The 20,426-nt window shown below is 39.7% G+C and overlaps 1 protein-coding gene across 2 annotated transcripts in view; it reads right to left on the bottom strand.

Moving 5' to 3' along the window:
• Window positions 1-20,426, bottom strand: part of FGD4 (FYVE, RhoGEF and PH domain containing 4) — a 103,168-nt gene that overhangs the window by 31,629 nt on the left and 51,113 nt on the right. For both annotated transcript variants that reach the window (XM_030461089.1, XM_030461081.1), the window contains exons 2-3: window positions 7,404-7,568; window positions 138-318 (exon numbers count right to left, since the gene is read on the bottom strand). In XM_030461089.1, coding sequence (XP_030316949.1) covers window positions 138-229 — 92 coding nt within the window. In that variant the 5' untranslated portion in view covers window positions 230-318; window positions 7,404-7,568. The remainder of the gene's footprint in view (window positions 1-137; window positions 319-7,403; window positions 7,569-20,426) is intronic.

The raw sequence follows: 20,426 nt of genomic DNA on the forward strand, positions 1-20,426 counted from the left end.
CAAATTTTGCCATGAGCTCCTCTAGCAGGGGTCACTTTGAGCATTACCATGGTACCAACATCCTTCCTCACAAGTTCAAGTTCCAACAATGCACAAACACACCAGAGTGACAAACCACATCAAATCCTATTACATACCTGCCTCCCTCAAAACGATTTATGAGATCTGAGACTTTACTTGACTTCTCCTTTGTAACACCAGAAGCAGGGGTGGGGGTCTCTTCCTCCATTCTTGGTTTCCGATTTGATAAAGCTTTGTGTGTAGGGGTTTGGTATGGAACAGGTGACACCTTCTGCAGATGAATTGGCTTTGGAGGCACTGTAAACAACAACAACCATCAGCTGCTCACAATCTGTTTCTTTGAAGCATCAGAACATATGAGTTTTGTGCATAAAAACTTACTACAATAATGAAGAAAAGATGCTCTTGGCTTTAAGATAAAGTTGCTTTATTAATTCAGGGACTTCAGATAGCTTTTATGTACTGTCTGGTATCATCTATCTTGTTATATTTCTTGTATAAAAGCTGAACCACATGCTTCTGTAACAAGCTAGAAAATCAGTTTGGTTGTTCTTTATAGTGTACACATATGTAGCCTCAATAAAAGCAGGGTTTATTGGAAAAAAAGAATTACATAATTAAAGAATCTAGCTGTGCTATGGAGCTCAGGAGAGAGATATAAATTTTTACACCAAAACTCTGATGCTCTCATTTTTCGCTTTCTCCCTCATGACATCAATACTAATAGCCAGTGGAAAAAGTATTTGTCTACATCTTTGAGCTTCCTGTACTCACTGAACCTTTCTCTATTTTTACTGCTGAAAACGTGGGCCCCTGAAAATATTTTTTATTCTCCTTGCTTTTTCCCCATTCCTACCATAAGTCCTTCTAACTACATTGTTAGTGAACAGATACCATTTAATACAGCAGTGACAAAAAGCAAAGTGACACATAAAGTAACTGAACTCACAAGTGCTGGGGATCTTTAGGTTAACCTTTATCCTTTTACACAGCTAAGCAGCATCTGTGGCTGTCAAAGGACTTTGCAGAGAGGGCCCAAAGGTATTCCACTGTCAGGATAATGCACCTCCCGCTCCATCAAAGAAAAAAACTTAATGGAAAGATCCTCAACTCCCAAGAAGACAACTCTGTTCATTTCTACACATGCTCACAACACATATTGTGGGGAAAAATGAAAGTGTTTGTTGTAAAAGTAAGGAAAAAAGATTGTATCTGTCCTTTTTAATAAAAGGTAGGCATAAACTGGCAGGATTAGGCAATACGCTGTTAGTGGAATTGGTGGCCCCAGGGGCTTGGCCACCACTCCCCATGCACCACAGGCAGTGGCCCTCTGATAACTACACAGACCTGCCAGGGAGCAAACATGAAGGAAAAGAGGACAGAAATTGGAATTAGGAATCATGTGCAGCTCTCATGGTAGAAAAATTAAGCACTACAACAGGATACACAACAGAGAGATGTGAAAAAGCCATGATCCTTGCATTGCTGACTCTAGAATAGCTTACTGACTTACCCTGGAAAACCTGTGCACCACGGGAATTAGCTTAAATCCCATCATCTGATGTTTGAAAGTATTGCTGAAAAAAATCTTGCAAATATGCTATCACAGACTATGACAAATTTGATAAACACTTGGTTAAGGGAGATTTTCTATCTTTACCTTAGATTAAATATAGCAATATTTATCTATGCTTCCAAAAACCTTATCACACTTTAGTGGGATTGTAGTGACCACTGCAGTCTCAAAAGTACAATGAGGGACTCTGTGAAGAAATAAATGTACCACAAAAAGCTTTAGACTTCATATCAACTACAAATGCTTTCAAATTCATTAGAGGGGGAAGGAAGAGAATTCCTGTAAATTAGATTCTTTTTGTGTATATGTGTGTATCTTCGGTCTTTTCAAGCTTTATTTTGTATTTATTAATACAAGCAAAAAAGCAAATTTGAAGAAGGATGCAACACAGAAAGGACAACTTAAAATGCTGCAACTTTCAAACAGTGACAATGCAATCCTGAAACAAGCAGAACATTAAATTGTGTAACTGCTTAAGTATGTGTGGTAACTGAAGCCCCTCCTGAGAAGCCCCCGAGCTCTGCTGAGCCCCAGCTGCAGTACAGTGGAGCAGCATTCCCTCCATTCCCTCTTTCTGGCAGAATTAGGCCAACGAGCATCAGATAATTGTCCAAGCACTGAATAGAGTTTTGCTGCACTGATAATGGCAACGGGACAGCTGAGAGAGGCCTGACAAGTAGGCTGGGAAAAAAGCAGGACACATAATTGAAGCTTGGGCACTGCCATCCCCTTGGGGAGGAGATGGAAGGGAAAGGGGACACTGGGTGGATTTACCAACCAGCAAGGACTACGCTAGTTTGTAGAAACCCCTCTTGCTCTTGCAGTGGGTTTTCTATAACCTGCAGCCCTGTACGTCTCCTCCAGTTCTTTTGTACACCTCATAAAATGTTAATATCCTCACAAGGATATATTAAAACTACTAAACTTGAGGGAATTAACTTCTACTGATAAAGCAGAAGGAATTAGTTGGAAGCTATTTTTATACTGGATCCACTGGGACAAAAATTAAATTCTAGGACATTCTGTAGAGGTGCCACACACTTTTGCAGCTACTACTATTAAGAAAAAGAATGAAAAAAAAAAAAAAAAAAAACCAAACCCAACATCGTAGCAGCATAGCAGCATTTCATTAAGGCAAGCACAAGCAACCTTTAGTCTAACTGGGCAATCCCAATATATTGAAAATCCTTGTAAAGTCTTCAGGAAAGCCACAAATCAAACAGCAGCACCAGTTCACTACAATATATTTCTTCTTTACTCCCTGTTACCACCTCACAGACAGCATTTCCCCTATTCAGCTGCTGCTGTAGCTACTATAAGCTTTAGAAATAGAGCAATGGGAAAAGGACTGTCACAAGATCAATGGAAAAGAAAAAGAATCAGTAGTGGAAGAAAAAAAAATAAAATCCCACTAACCTTCCTGTAAGGTCAACTTTGTTAACAGGGATTATGGAAAACAAATTCCATTAATTCTCCCCTCAGTGTACTTCTGAAGTGTTTTGTTCTAATCAGATTATTTTTCAATGTGCACAAAGCAAGGATCTCAAAGGAAAAAAAAAAAGAAAAAAAAAGAGAGAGAGAAAAGACTGGTCCATTGTAATACCCTGCATAATACAGAGCTCTGTTCAACTCTATAAATACTCTTCTCTCCATATTGTAGAGTTTTGAGCCTATTAGGAGGTATGACCTGCACATTCTGCCCAAAGAAAACATGGCAGTCTACCCAGGCAGCTGCTACTATGGATCACTGAACAAAATACCCAATCAATACCCAAGCTGTAATGCCTAGTCCTGTATTCACTTTTGTAAATATATGTAAGGAAAGGGAAGGTAAAGCTACAAACAGCTGCAAAGGTACAACCACCTTTTCGTATTAGCAAAGGTCATTTATCTCTTCTCTTCCCTTATGCATTTAATCCGTGCTGGTTTAAATGTTTCATTTTTATTCAGTGAAAATACACTTAAATGCTCCTGTGGTAAGCAACTACAGCTCTCCTGGCTGAGTCATCCTTCATAACCTCCTTGCATGCTTCATCATGTTCATCAAGATCAAATGAGCACAGCAGGGTAGACACCAAAGATTTATACTCACAAGAACAGTACAAAATAACCAGTTTCCAAGACTCAGCAGGAGTGGAAAAATTCATCTCCTCCTTAGGATGTGCATTTCCACATTTTTATATCACATCAGACAAAGTATCTTCCAATAATATATTAAGAAAGAAGACCAATAATAATCAGGTATGCTTTGCTCTCTCATTTGGCATCTTCTTGGAGATAATGTTTGGGAGTAAGAAGTTTTGTTGATAAAAGAGGTATTGCTACAGGTTTCTTAAGGCATCACTAAGACTAGAGAGGTCTGGCTAGAAACAGCTCCCAGTTTTAGTTGAATTTGCCAGGCTGTAGAAGTTGCATTTGCCAGAGAAGTACAATGTATGGACCAGACCTTTAAAAGCTCTTTATGCTTTTCTTTATGCTTTTCTAGGCCCAAGCCAATGAATACCTTCAAAACCACAGACTACATTATAATTAACTGAGAAAAGGGGACAGGATTGATGCTACACAGTAGGTAGTCAGATAAAATGGACAGAAGTCTGTGTGTCCAAACCATTTCACAGTAGCACAAACCAGGCCATCTTCTGGAGTGGAAAATCCACTCTAACCCAAATAAAAATGCCTCTTCAGCTTCAGCAGGATATTCATAAGTAATCCTAAGCACTCATTAGAAAAATTTAAATGAGCAACTGATGCACAGTCTTGAACTGACAAGATACTTCACTGCTTTGAAGAAGTGTTGACATTTCAACATATTTTCCATCCTACAATAATACTGCCTGGTAAAGGCAACAGTTTTTCAGTGCCCAGTATTTAGTAATTGGACTTCACAGGAACTCATGCAAGAGGTTCAAGGAGCAATTGAAGAAACTAGAATAATCTGGTCAATTTTTACATGTCACTCTACTTGGATTCTTCTATTGTTAAGTTCTGGATTACACAACTTGATCAGCAAACAGGGCTATAAAGATGATCAGGGGACTAGAACATCTTTATTATGAGAAAAGGCTGTGGAACTTGTGTCTTTTTAGCCTGGAGAAGAGAAGACAAGAGGGGGCATTTTATCAACCTTTATAAATAATTTAGGGGCTGGTATCAGAAGGACGAAGCCATTCTTCCATGGTGCTCAGTGACAAGACAAGAGGTAATAGACACAAGCTTGAACACAGGAAGTTCCATCTAAACATGAGGAAAAACTTCTTTACTTTAAGAGTGGCAGAGCACTAGAACAGCCTGCCCAGGGAGGCGGTGGCTTCTCCATCTCTGGAGAGATTAAAACCCACCTGGACATCATCCTGCTCAACCTGTTCTAGGTGAACCTGCTCTGGCAGAGGTTGGACTAGGTGATCTCCTGATGTCCCTTCCAACCCCTAACTTGCTTCCAACCCCCCCTGTGCTTCTGTGAATGCACAGCACTGATGCAAAGGCAGATCACATTTCAAAGGTGGTAGAGACTGTGGTTGCTTTTCTCTGCAGTCCTGATTTCTTTGCTCAACTCCCTCATCGGCCCTTCAGTCAGTTTCAGGCTTTGCTCCAAATTTTAGAGACTTTCATGGCTCAAACTGTACTCAGCAGAGAAATCTGGCATATGAATTGCTAAATTGTTGATGGAAAGAATTATTGGGGAACAAAAATTGCCCTTGTACTGTCAGTGTATCAGACAACTAGTTTGTTTTCTCCTGGAAATACCAGGGAGGGGAAATGAAAACAGAAAGAAAGAATTATATAGTGGATTCTGTGCAGAAATCTATTTACTTGATCCAGATACCCTGAGTGATATATTCACAGATATCTAAACTACTTCTCATAGACCAAGTACAGACAAAGTACGTTCATAGTCCAGGGTCTGAAACTGGCATCACAATTCAGGTTTCACCTCTTGTTTTGTTTCACTACAAGAACACACATTGTATTTGCATGACTAGAACAGCAAAAACATTTCCTACTCCTGTAAACCAAAACCATTTCTGTATCTGCTTATATAAAGTTGCTTAAAAAAATAAACAAATTAGTAACTAGATTTTAAACCAATAAACTAGAGCAGCTTATTTTTCTTGAACCATTTGGATCCCTGAATACTTATTAATTTACTTTGCTTCAATTAAAGGCCCAAAGGATAATACTATATAACATTTATATGAATGATGCAGGCACAAAACACTGTTTACAACAGTATTATTGAATATAATCTACACAGCTGCATTTCTTTGACTACAATATTCCTGGCTATGCCACATGTTTGAAGAAAAAATTTTTACAAGCACAGAAGTCACGGCTAGGAAAGAACAACAACAGCTGTGTAATGGGCTCTAGTAATAGCCAACTGCTAATTTATCTAACAGCTAAAATTTATAATAAGTGGGCTGGCATTATTTTTGAAAAGCTGAAATTGCCCATTTCTTTTTATCCATTAGCAGACTTCCAAAATATTTTTCTTAAGAAGAACACATGCTCTCTTGTTAACTTAGCTTCAGAGAAGGCATTTCAGAGACCTAGGAACTGGTGCAGAAAGACTTCTCAGATAAGTAATGTTTACATATGACTGATAAAAACATCTGAGTTAGCAAACAATACTGGCAAGAGATCTATAAAAACAAACAATAGAAAAATATAGCTCTATTTTGCTCTTATTCTCCTAAGTAAACAAAGATTTCTTGACACCTCAATAAATTCCTTCCCTCCTCAACTCTAAGATGAACTCAAGACTGATGCAAAATTCTTCAAGATTTATTTTCTCACTAATTGGTACACAGACTGTTAAATCCACTAGATGATGACCTTATGTTGTTCTGGTTTTAATAGGTGCCTTCGATGTGATCTAGTTTTCTATAAGTAATTCTTGTTTCTGTCATACCAGCACTGTGTCTCAGAATCCAATTCCCTGAAAGAATTTTTTGTTTAACTCTTAAGGTGCAAGAAGTTCTTATTGTATACCACTCCTAAACAACATCAGTTCAGATTCACTCTGAATACAAGATTTTCAAAACACATTGACTTTTTGTTGTGATCAGCCTCAGCAGAATCATCAGTATCACTAAGCAGTCTACATAAAAAAGATGCTTTGACATTTAGATATATACAGTTAACATGTAGGCTAGAAACCTATTAATTTCTAAAAGTAAAGATGCAATTTCTGTACAAGAGGAAGGGAAACCTACTACTCTGCAGCTTGGTCAGCTCTTACTGCACAAGGTTCTTATGTCCTTCCACATACTCCTGCAGGAGGGCTCTTCTCAAGCTCAGCTAGAAAGATCCTGAATATTTTCCCCAGTACTCCCACCTTGAAGCCAGCCTGCCAAACTGTCCTAGTTAAAAAACTTCCACAATCTTCCAGCTCAAATACAGTAATCACTTTGAAAAATAGGCCCTGGTAATAGTTAAATACGAACAAGGGGCTTATATGTTTTCTCCCACCTCTACATACCAGCTACTTGGGCAAAGAATGAATTTAGCACTTGCTGCCCAGCAGTAAGCACACAGCAGATACCACTGGACACTTGAGATACATGCATGTAGATGTACCTGTACTTTAACCTGTAAGTCCAAACTTCCTCCTGAGAACCTTTTTCAGACACATATTATCAGAAACTACAGATTCATACAGCATTTGCAGAACACTTGTATTTCAGTAACAAGCTTCCACCCCACTATTTTCTTTCTGTGGTAACATGGTTCCTTTAACGTGCTCTGATTTTCTTGAAATCTGAGATGGTAAAAAACTTCTGTAATCAAAATATTTGAGTCTACTTACCTTGTGGCTTTGGATTTGAAGCTGAACGTGGGGACTGTTTGACTGGCACACTTCCATTTATTCCCTGAGCTGCTTCATTGCGTACATTCTGCTCAACTAGCCTGGTTGTGGCACTCGCTGGACAAGTTCTAGACAATATTATGGGCTTTGGACAGATGCTGCTACCTGAAAAAAGAAATGGGTACAAAAATCCAAGAGTTAGAAACAGGATGAAATACATAAGGCAGAATGATCATAAACACATTCATTAACACTTCTCTATAGAGAAAAAGAATACTTGTGTTCCCTCTAAAGACAGTCCCTTCCTAAAAACAAGCTTTACATTTCATTGAAATATATTATGTTGCTAAAAACCTTGAAGGGCCAGATGTAACCTTTCACTCTTCCATTGCATTCAATTAGCAAGAGGTGTCCTCAGAACATAAAGGTGGCTGATCCCAGAATGATGAGGGTAATAACAGAATGAGGCCCACAAGGTATGGAAGCTTCTCAGACATTTTGATGCGAGTCAGAAATTCCTCAGCTCTGTTTCCTCGGGTATCATTCCATACACCAAAAGTTGCAATGCACCAGCCCTGTGCCATATCCTAAAGAAGGTACTTTAAGTTATATTTCTGTCTTTTCTACAGGAGACGAGAGTACTGAAAGCTCCTATACAAAGGGGATAGTAACAGCAAAGAGCCAACAGTCTGAATTTCCCTCTCCTACAGAATCCCATACCATGCTGTAGCAGTTTAGACTCCAACTGGGGAACCCCAAATTCAGAAATATATTTAAGAGAGAGTAACTCCTGCAGGATCAGTAGGATGCACAAGTCAGGTTGGCAATTGCACATAATGTATAGACCAATACTCAAATCACTCATAGCTTTGCAATGGGAGTAAAAGCGTGAAGCCTTAGAGTTTTCTGAAAACTATTTTGACTGCAGATACGACATTTAATATGCATCAAAATTTCCAAGTCCCCATCTGCAGCTCTGTAAGGGGCATTGCTGCTGCCAACTGTTTAGGTTAAGGCTGGAAATCCCCATTGCAGTGGTACCTTATTTATTAAAGAATTCATTTCCCTCAGAAACCAAGAATAGGAACTAGTTATACACACACAGCTTTATCAAGGCAGCTACTCCTGTTTAAGATTATCACTCACAATCACTTTAAGATGAAGCAGATGCAGAGCTGCTGCTGAGAACAGGGCATCTCTGTGGTCTGCCACCCCTCCTCACCATTCACACCTTGCCCAATGCCAGCACCAGGGCTTGCTCATCCACACAGTGAGTGATTCTGCCCCTGTACTCAGCACTGGTGAGGCCACACCTTGAGTCCTGTGTCCAGTTCTGGGCCCCTCAGTTTAGGAAGGAGATTGAGGTCCTAGAGCAGGTCCAAAAGAGGGCAACCAGGCTGGTGAAGGGACTCGAGCACGGACCCTATGAGGAGAGGCTGAGGGAGCTGGGGCTGTTCAGCTGTTCAGCTGAAGAAGAGGCAGCTCAGAGGAGACCTCATCACTCTCTACAACTCCCTGAAAGGAGGGTATAGCCGGGGGGGGGGGGGTTGGTCTCTTTTCCCAGGCAACTCTCAACAAGACAAGAGGGCATGGACTCAAGTTGTGCCGGGGGAGGTTTAGGTTGGATATTAGAAAGAATTTCTTTACGGACAGAGTGATCAGGCACTGGAATGGGCTGCCCAGGGAAGTAGTGGATTCTCCGTCCCTGGAGATATTTAAAAAGAGACTGGATGTGGCACTCAGTGCCATGGTCTAGCAACCACAACGGTGGTTCAAGGGTTGGACTCGATGATCTCTGAGGTCCCTTCCAACCCAGCCAATTCTATGATTCTATGAGCAGCAGAAGCAACACAAGTGAAACCTGGAGTAAATTTTACACATGCAATTTTTAGCAAATTGCAAAAACACCAAGTACTCGCTCCCAAATTAGCAGCATGCATTTTGGCAGGGCTGCTCAGTTCTGTCCATATAAGTAACCAGCAACATAATCTAACTTTTAGAAATACAGTTGTTGCCCTGTAAACAAAACTTAAAATCCCATTATACTTACAAAAATCATACATTCTGCAGCTTTCACTGGGCTAAGTATATTCCTATTATTATTCTTTCTGACTTGATTAAAGAAATACTTGCATACCACTGATATTCTCCCACTTTATAATAGAGAAATTTTACTTGAAGTCAGAAATGCAATATGTAACAAAATACTACCAGACAGCTACTCTGTTCACTAGTGCAGGATTAATACCACATCTTATAATGGGGATGCCTAAATACACTGAAGATGAGAGAAAGGTGGGGAATAGTTTTTAAAAAAATTAAAATGGGGGCAGGCAAGAATGTAAGTGAGAAAGAGGAGGTAATTAATTTGATAAGCACTTAATTATTTTGCTTATCACCTGGAAAGCAATGAGAAGCTAGAATGCTTGCAAACATGCTTGCATCTGCAAGAATGTTTCAAAGCTGGGCAATACATTATCTATTTTTTCAGAGTATTTTAATTAGAAGTAACTTGGAGCCATCCACATTTAAGTAGAAATAATCAGACAGCTTGAAATGCCAGTAACATGGAAAAAAATGGTTTGTTTGTATTCACAGAAGGTTAAACAAATGTTTCACAATTGGTTAGGTCCCCCATCAGCAGTTCCATAAGCTTCAAGAAGACAATCTCAACACCATTCGGTCTTCTGACAGATTGATTTTCAATCCCACTTATAGCACAAAGTGCATCTACACTGTTCCAGCACTAATTTTTACTACCACTTTCAATCATACATTCTGAATGAGAGAAATACAGCATTTTTTGATGTAACCAAAGTCTATGGGAAAAGGGCTATTCTCTTGTGACTGCCAGGAAGGAAAAATTAACTCTCAAAATTGCTTCCCTTAAAACTATATGGCTATGTATATCTGATGTGTTAAGTCACAAGAACACTTGCCATAGTGGTTGTAGCCAACTCTAGCCTAGGTTGTACTGCTAGATCTTTCCATGGAAGATCAATACAAAGCATCACCCTTCCTATTCATCCCTGGACACACATGGTGGTTCAGCTAAGAATCTATCAACCAAAACATTGGTTTAGCCTCAGTAACACAGCCATACAACCTCCTGATGAGTTCAGAAGAGCAGTAAGTACACCTCGAATACTGTGTCCAGTTCTGGGCCCTGCAGTTTAGGAAGGATATCGAGGTCCTGGAGCAGGTCCAAAGGAGGGCAACCAGGCTGGTGAAAGGACTCGAGCACAGACCCTATGAGGAGAGGCTGAGGGAGCTGGGGCTGTTCAGCCTGGAAAAGAGGAGGCTCCGAGGAGACCTCATCACTCTCTACAACTCCCTGAAAGGAGGGTGTAGCCAGGGGGGGGTTGGTCTCTTTTCGCAGGCAACTCTCAGCAAGACAAGAGGGCACGGTCTTAAGTTGTGCTGGGGGAGGTTTAGGTTGGATATTAGAAAGAATTTCTTTATGGAGAGGGTGATCAGGCATTGGAATGGGCTGCCCAGGGAAGTAGTAGATTCTCCGTCCCTGGAGATATTTAAAAAGAGACTGGATGTGGCACTCAGTGCCATGGTCTGGTAACTGCAGCGGTAGTGGATCAAGGGTTGGACTTGATGATCTCTGAGGTCCCTTCCAACCCAGCCAATTCTATGATTCTATCACTGACACTGCAAGAGATTGATTCAACTCATCCACTTACTCATCAAACACAACAGGAGCTGTAGCAAAGCCAAGACAAGTGTGAGCAGCTTCCTGAGAAGGCAGAAAGTGGCTTCTAGCCCAGGTAGTCATAACAACAGATTTGTTGAGGCCTAAGCAGGTAATCTAGTAAATCAGGTGATGGATTTTTCCCACAGTTGTGTCCAAACCTGCCCAACAAACAAAGTTTCTAGTAACTTGGTGCCTACCCTTCACTGACTTGCCTTGTTTGTGAGGTGAACCAACACTAAAAGTTTATACTGCTGGTACATTACCCAAATAGATTTTAAGAATTACTGAACGAAGGCAAAACTATTTAAAATTAGAAGGATAGAGGAGGAGAGCAGGAAGTCTGGAGGTCCAAAGCTCTCTCAGGAAAAAAACCTCTACCTTCCTCCAAAATCTCTTAAATGCTGTCCTTTCAACTTGGTTATACATCTGTGGTTTGATCTATCCTCACCTCTCCCACTGCAGTGGTGACAGAACTGAAAATGCTTTGCAGCTGGAGAATAGAGCATGAATTCATATTAATACTCCAGTCTGTGCAGATGAGCTCTAAAGGTTAAACATCAGAACAGCCTTTACTGTGGTGCAACTGCTGAAATGCTGTGAACAGTTGAAAGCCCAATGCTGTAAAAAGATTTTTTTTTAAACAATCCCTTTTGCTGAAGTCAGGAGAGCTGTCTAGCTGAAGAAATTTTTTTTCTTTCTAGAAGAAAATGCTTGCCAAAAAGAAAAAAAAAAAAATTAAAGGCAGATATCAGGTTTAGAACAGATCAGCATCTGTTAAAGGATTAGTTCAGATACATACACTGGCAAAATAGAAACATATAGGGTTTTCTCTTGAAAAGCTGTTCTCCAGACACAGGCAAAAATATTCTAAGTTCAATATAAGAGGTAGACCATATACTAGGAATAATGAAGATGTAAAGCATGTAAATAAGGCTATTATTTTTCACTGCTTAGGAACATTCTTAGGACTACCAAACAAATATTATCCTCACTTTTGTAGCATTTATTTCATGGAGTACCTAAATCTTGAAGTAAATATGGTAAGCATGATTTGTACATAGCTAAAAGTGTATTGATGCTACTCTTTTAATTCAATGTGAATGCACTCACAACAGTGATGGTGAAGTTCAACATTTGATGGTGAAGTTAAACAGATAAAACAATACTGAGTTTAAAAGTGGCAGGCATAACACTTGTTACACAATACTTGCTAAGGACTATCTGTGAGCAGCTATGCTATTCTTCTTCTATGAGAAAATCTGCTACCTTACACAGTAACAGAGAGCATATGTTTCCAAATTGTGGTATGTGTGCAGAGAGAGCAGTAATATAGAAGAAGAACTCAAATAACCTTCACCAAGTTTAGCTGCACACAACACACAGATAATATGGTAGATAGTCTAAGGAAAGAAACAGCTTTGACTTTTGAAAAAATTTCAGTTCTAATAAACTAAGATGGGTTATGCAGAGCTTCAGTGATAGAACCCAATTCAACCTAGACACGTACCCATATCTGCTTGAATTAAGATTAAACATTGCTGCACTGGTCTGACTTGAGGTTATTTACAAAACTTAAGCATTCCTTGTTGCTTCTCTTATGTTTTCTCAAGCTTTATAATTGCTGGTTGGAAGAAATTATGTATTTTTCCCATAGTAACTTTATTTTTTTGACTGAAATAGAACTTATAGTAACTGCTACTAAAGATCTACGGTTTACCAAATTATCAGCCACAGATACCACCACATATAAATAGGTTACATACTTCAGGATTATAAAGTCCAGACTTCAACAGGAAGCACTGAAATGTTAAAAAACTAAGATTAAACATCAATAACCTTCTGATCTTCTGTATATCATGCAAACTAAAGGATGAAATGGTGAACTTCACATTCCCTGCAAATGTCCTGCCAACACTGACTACAGCAGGCAGACTCAGCATGCCTTAGTCTGTCATACTGTCTGGCTGCAATCTTTTTTCTTTTGGCTCCGATTTAATAATCATTTCCATGCAGGCAGTCCTGTGCATCTGCTCTAAGTTTTAGTAAAATGAATAAGGCAGCATTTAATGGGATTATTGTTCAATATTTGTCTAGATTTTTGATTAACACAATAATATAACATGTGCTGCTGGTGTTGTTCCAATAAAATAAAAAAAATGCTGTACGACTTCACGTGGCTTTTTCCCAGACTGAGTCAAAATCATTTCCTTAGTAGTAGTCTTCTCCATACAATATGCACTGATTACAGAACATTCCTCATCAGAGAGGGCACACTCTGGATTGGGGAGATGAAATGTGAGGGAAGGGAATGCAAAGCAAGTTTAAAAACCAAAACAAAACAAACCCAAACAAAAATAAACCACAAAAAACCACCTTCAGCATGTGGAGTTTTTAAAATTAAAGTTATTTGATGGAAGTCCAAGTGGTGTAAGCTAAGAATGTGAGCTAGTTGTCTAAAACAAAACTGAAGAAGAAACAGCAAATAACTTTTTAAAACTGTATTTAAAAGACACTATTTTGAGCCTTCTGGTAACAGTCCACGTGTAGTCACCATCTCCTACACCTTTTCCTTGCTGGAGCACTGCTTTTATACTGCTGTCTACAGTCTCAAAGTATCACTGCTCTCTAATCACCCAGTTTTTGGAGGCTCCTAGTGTTCAAATGGCACCATAGGGTCAGAGAAGCTGGGGGTTTAATGGTGACTGTAGGGACAGAATTACAGAGCACTGCTCGTGATACAGGTGGTGAAGGCTGCAAGTCACAGAGATAAGGTGTGACAATCCTACTCCTGGCCAGTGCTGTTGTACTTTGCTACTCTCCCCTCTTCCCCCAGTGCAGGGAAGGGAGGCATTTGGGCTTTGTAGCTTCTCCAGCTGGCTGGAGCTCCAGAAACCTGGCACTGCTGCTTACCTTCACCCCAGGAGAGCCAGGATGCTGGAGAGAGCAGGCAGAACAACCCAGGGCAGTGGCTGAAGCACGGCAGCATCTCCCTTGCCTAGAAACCACTGATGCAGGATAGGCTGCTTGCTATTTCAAAGCAGTAGCTTGTGACTGAGGTCCTCTGACAAAAACACAGCAGTCTCTTAGGTACTCAGGAGTCACCTACACACTGGGACAATGGCTTTGCTGATGGTGGTCATGCACCAACTATTTAATGGAGGTTTCTTATATGAATAGAGACAAGCAACATTCGAGCCATGTCTCTAGAAAGGCCTAATATTGCGTTAAGAGCTCCGAGTATGAGGAACTGTGTTTACAGGAACCAGGGACTGCTCTTTCACATACTTAGTTTCTCTATTACACAACATTCCCTCAAACCCTTGTTTATGCTTTGGTCTTTGAACATGTATTATCAAGCTCAAAAATCTAAAGAGAAAATATGCCACAGTGTTCTTCTACTTGTAGAGATTTTTCATGGCTTGTTTTTCATAAAATAATGTCATTATCATTTTCAGCTGCTTCGGATATTTTTTCTTTCTTGTTATTAATCCCATCTACAAGATTAAAGAGGTGACCAGAGTTCTTGACCCTACAAGCCATCTACCAGGAGCTTCATGTAGTTAAGAACCTCAAGGTTACCACACACACAAAAAACACCAAGAAAGAAAATGGGTACAATAAGTAACAGCAGCTTCATTGCCCCAGGATAAGGCAGGGTAGGTTGATCCTATAAGTTGAGTCAGCCACCCTACATGAGGTAACTTGAGGTAATTCCTCCCTCCTTGTCAGCACACCCATTGGCCAGTGCCATAACACAGGATGGCAAATTTCAGCTCAAGAACTGCTTCTCATATGGCAGTATTCCACAAGACCATGAGCACATTCTGACTGTGTATCTGAACCTCTTTGCCCTTCACAATCATGCTAAAAATAGTGAGCCCTGTATTTAAGGGTCACTTCCTTCCCTCCTCACCCCTTAACAGCTCTTTATAGCTTCCTACATGTGTGACAGAGGAAGGGGCTTGAGTAAGGTTGTTTGGCTTTCTTGAGCTCCTGCTGCATTAATAGCCACTTTGATGATGAACCCAACCATGAGAAAGATGAACAGGACACACCTTCACTAAATTTTCCACAATTTTTTCTTTCTAGTCTTCTGTGCAGTGCTGTGTGAGGCAGCAATGTTCCCTCTACAACTATTAACACTGATATTTTTTACTACAGATTTTTCAATTTACACCAGTGCTTTTTGCACGGAGGGCAATAATAATTTTCAGAATGTCCTGAGCTCCTAATTAATTAATAAGACACCTATTTAATAAATAAGAAAACCTTTTCTGAGACAAGACTGTGGCACCAAGCCCTGTGTGTTTCTTTCCCTTCATTTGTCAAGCCTTAAGATGATTTATTTTCTTATTTTCATAGATAAGACCACCAGCATGACAACCTGCTGGGCAGCACAGTCTAACTTCAAGTCAACAAGAGTACCTGCACTACTGGGGTCATGTAAGGAAAAATGCAGCCAATCTCCTCTCTCCTACAACACACTGGGATGCCTCAAGATGATACATCAGCATATACACACTATGCTGATGGAGTGATAACTCAGACACTGAGAACTCCACTACTTAATAAGTCATTATGAAATAAGTGTGTTGAGATTTTAAGAAAAATATGAACAGGCTTTCAAAAAACACTGGTGAATGTGATTTAACTACGAATTTCACCATTTTGCAAGGTATTGCTTCAGAAGACTTGTCTAACAAGTCAGTCACTGACCTTTTCATCTCCTACTCTGCAAAGTTATTGTTTTACTTATTTCACATACACCTCAACTTAGAGCTATTTTAGAAAATATACACACGCTTTGAGACACGAAACCAGATATTTCAGCTGATGAAAGGACTGCTAAGGGAAAGCAGTTTTAGAAACAGGATGCTAAAAAACAAAAAAACCAAACAACAACAACAGCAAAAAAACACGGACTGAAAGGGGGAAAAAATTAATCTAATTACACAAGGTTGAAACTGTAACTGGTCTATTATTTTAGAAGATATGAGCAGAAGTTTTACAAACCCTGTATGTAAACTTTGAGAGCATTCAAGTAAACATATAAATACACAATATAATATGTCAAAAAAACCAGAACAGCCACATATCCAAAGAGAAGTCAGTTATGCAATACAAGCCCATAAAATCACTGACAGTTAGAAACTGCTTCCCCACATCCAGTTGCTGAGGCAATTTGTGTCCATCCAGCACCTGCCAATCCAAAGCCCATCCAGCAATCAGCTGTCATGGTCACACTTGTTCCACCCACTCTTCCTTTCCCCTCCCCTCCTCCTGGCTGCTGGCTCCCAACACTCTCTGTGCATCAGTGCTGGCATGCATTTAGCCTTAGGATGCAGTCTGGGAAAGTTAAGCCATCAGAAATGTAACTTCACCAAAAAAAAAAAAAAAAGGAAAAAGTGGCATCCAGTTTCATGTATTCGTTCACCTTAGATGCACTGGAGCTTGGGCAAAGCTGCAGATTCAGTGATGGGGAAAGGAAGACATAATTCCCTTTCCAGAAGAAAGCAGCTACCAGATAATAGTAATTCTTTTAAATCAGATCTCATAGGGGTTGGAGCGAACAGTAAGGAAGGAAAAGAAAAAATAGATCCAAAAAGTATTCTCTAAAAACATACGGCTTCAGATTTATAGTAATATGCCCTAATTAAAGAACAGGCTGCAAGGGTATTAACCACACAATAACGTCGCAACAGGCTACCAGGCAGTTACTACTTTCTGTCTTCTGAAAGATTACAAGTAAATATAAAATGATGAATTTGATAAAATAGAGGCAGAGAAGAGAAGGCAGTTGCTCATCCCTCACAGCAGCCCCAGCGATGCAGCTGTGGGGCACTCTGGCTGCTCAGTGGCAAATGCCTTTCCTCCCCAAGCCAGGGGCAGGGGCTGCCAGGCTCCCCAAGCACTTCAGTCTCCCTGCCAAGTAATTAACCACCATCATCCACGAAACACAGGAAAACAAGCAGCTCCCTGGGAATGCTCACTGGCAAAACTGCAGTATAAAGAACCCAAATCTGGACACTTCACAAGAATTTAAGTTCTTCCTGCTTTTGACCTGGTTGGAAAAAAAAAAAAAAAAAAAAAAAAAAAAAAAAAAAAAAGGAAGAGGAAGAGTAGCCACAAAAAGCCCAGCTTAAGTCCATTTCAGGCCTTCCTGTGAAGTAATTGAGAAAGGACTTTGCTTGCCTAGTCCCTTTAGAGCCTACCATAATTATGCCAATTTTTACACTGTTTCTTGTCCATAAGGAACAAAGAGATCACCATTTCAGACTAACTCATAAGCATTCTTAGAGTTCCTAAGCATTTTTACAGAAGGAAGTCAAATACAAGTTGCCCGGAATCCAGGCAGGGAAAAAATCCCTTAGCCCCACATTGCCATAGACAACCACTGTTCATGATGTCCAAAGTATCCCAGACTAACAGACTCCAGACTAACAGACCAGCACATCAGTACATTTACCTCTTGAACTTTATACAGATTGAAGCAGCATTACATTTTATGCTATCAGATACAAGAGATACAAATTCAGAACCCTATCATCTTCTCTTTTTTTTCAGACACCCCCTGACTACAGAATGAATTTAAAATGTCATTTCATAAAACTTCTTAAGTTGGAGAATTAAAATAATTTTGATGCAGACTTGAATGAAGATTTACCATGCTGTTCTGAAAACCTTAACAGTCATCTCTTTGGGCGTGCAAATGGATAGAAAATGCTCTAAAAAGAAGCCAAAACTCAATGAGATGTAAAAAAACATTAAACCTCAAAAAATTCAAGAAGAGAAATAATTCTGTAACAGCTCAAGCTTTGTCCAACACATCTGAAGGATGTTTGGCATTTCACTTCAAAAAAGAAAATGTTTGAAGGTCCCAGGACAGACCAAAAAAAAAGAGCTGCTCAAACCCGAGCTTCAGCTCCCCTAGACAGAGTGAGACAGCCTCTCACAAAGAAGAGAAAGTTTTATCCCCTCCACATCTCTGTAGCTCCCACTGCTCACCTTCTTACCAGCTCTGGCACTCTCTGGGTTTCTCTCTAGGCAGATATCTTAGCAGATATTGGTTTTATCACAGGAGTTTTGTGCTGTGTGAGTGAGTGAGTGAGGGAACTGAACTGGCACATGGATGAGACCAGAAGTTTGGGAAAGTCCCAGGGAGGGACTGGGCAGCCTTTTGGCAGCAATTGGATCACTTGAGCTGTTCAGACAACTGCAACCCAACAAAATGCTGCTGACTACTATGCAATATTTACCATTTTCATTAGAGCCTTGGTTTTTGGCATCAGAAGAAAGAGTATCAAAATATTCATTAAAAAAAAAGCTGATGGCTTGCATGCTGGGGAAGAAAGTTTTCCAAAACAAAGAGTAAATAAAATCTATGAAATTACTCTTAAAAGATAATACTTGCTTAAGGCTAAAAATTTAATTTCTTTTATAATACAAGGTTTGGCAATACTCCAATCCCTCTCCACCTTACATGACCTAGCTCAGTTTCCCCTTCTTTTTTTTTTTTCCCTCTTTTTTTTTTTCTTCTTTTTTATTTAGTGAAAGGTCATGATTGTAAGGGCTTTTTTTTCACAAGCAAGCAAAAGCAGTCACAACATGTTCAATATTTTATGTCAATCTAAAGAAAGATTATGTTTCCTAACTACCTACCCTTCTCAAGGTCAAACATTGCCTGTCAAACTGTAAGGAACACACAGGCACTACATTTCTAATCTCTCAATGTTGAAGGAATTTAATCCTTGTGTTTTAGAATGATTATAAACCCATGGGGTGACAGTGGAGGGGATGGGGAAGAGCAACATTCCATAGCTATCTTGAATTTTTAGTAAAGACAACAAATTCACTGAGTTTACAAGCCCAGACCTATACCATTAGTCTGTCTGTCTCTGTTTATATAGCACCTACACATAAAAGATTAAAATAAGACTTAGGGTGCTGCAGACAAAAAGCAAAGCATAGTGATAATACCAGTGAAAATAAATCCCCTGCTGTTTATTTTGTTTACAAAGCAAAATTTTGTTTACAAAGTGCTTTAAAGTCAGTTTATCAGCAATGCTTTTACCCTACAGCAAATACAACAATTAAAAAAGAGGGGAAAAAAATTAAAAATAGAGGAATTCTATAAAGTTCCAGTCTTCAAAAACATTAAAGCTCCAGAAAAGGTACATGCTGTGTCATTTCTGTATTTCTTATTGACCTCTACTACTTGGAAAAACTGCTTTGCTCCAGCACCTGGACACACTCTCAATTGCAGGTGAGTGAAAGCAGCAATGAATAAACTGACATGTGAATCTTCCTACAGGCACTGCCCCTTCAGCTATGTTGTTTCCTTCTCACCCAGCCCCAGCAGCCTGTACTGGAAGGATTTCTCTCCAGTTTGGACTGGAGGCAGCCAGTGCCTCAGGAAGTAACTCACTGCTTATCTCAGGTGCTATTTAGGAGCATGCAGGGCTATTTCTCCACTTGGTTTCAAATCCATACAGATTGCAACTACTTGCTGTGACCTTTTCTATGCACCCTGTCTATATCCATAGTCTCCTGACACCATTTTGAGATGGTATTTGTAAGCTACAGACTAACCTCTTCTCACCCTCAGGTATTTGCACCACAGTTCCTATGTTAACTGCTTTCAGACAGCTTCTAAATCGAGTCTGGGAAAATATGCTGCCTGGGAAATGCCATGATAATATAACCTCTGTCACCTTAAACCACACACAAACATATTTGTGCTTCATATATTTGATCTCTCTCTCAAAAAAATAAAAAAATAATAAAAAAAAATCATAGCTTCACCAACATATCTGACTTTCAGACTGTCACTGCTATATGCAAGCATGCTGTAGGTCTCTGCAAGTGACATAGTGTGAAGTAAGCTAAAGGGCAAGAGGGAAGATGAGTTGTAATACCAAAAATAGTACCTAAAGCACCACATTGAGTTTCCTGAAAATCCATAAGAGCTTAATGCTCCATTTACAACAAAGGAATGCATGTTATAGATCCTAGAAAACAGCTCTGAACAGCTAGACCACTGGGGACAAGAAGTCTCCTGCATCCACGTGTCGATTCTTCTCAAGATAAGGAACAATTATTATCAAAAGCTAGAGGAAAAGGCACAATTTCAAACTTGATAATAAAATAAATAAGGATCCAAAAGAACAATTTTATAACACGTATTGTTTGTGCCCAAGAAAAATCAGGTGACAAGTACTCTACAACAGGAAAGTTGGGGTAGAGCTCTCTGCACGCATCTGCTCCATGATAATCTAGAAAATCACTGAAACTCACACAGCCAGTAACTCCCTTCCTTCTGT

This window comes from Calypte anna, chromosome 1, assembly GCF_003957555.1.
Source record: "Calypte anna isolate BGI_N300 chromosome 1, bCalAnn1_v1.p, whole genome shotgun sequence".
Classification (NCBI taxonomy): Eukaryota; Metazoa; Chordata; class Aves; order Apodiformes; family Trochilidae; genus Calypte; species Calypte anna.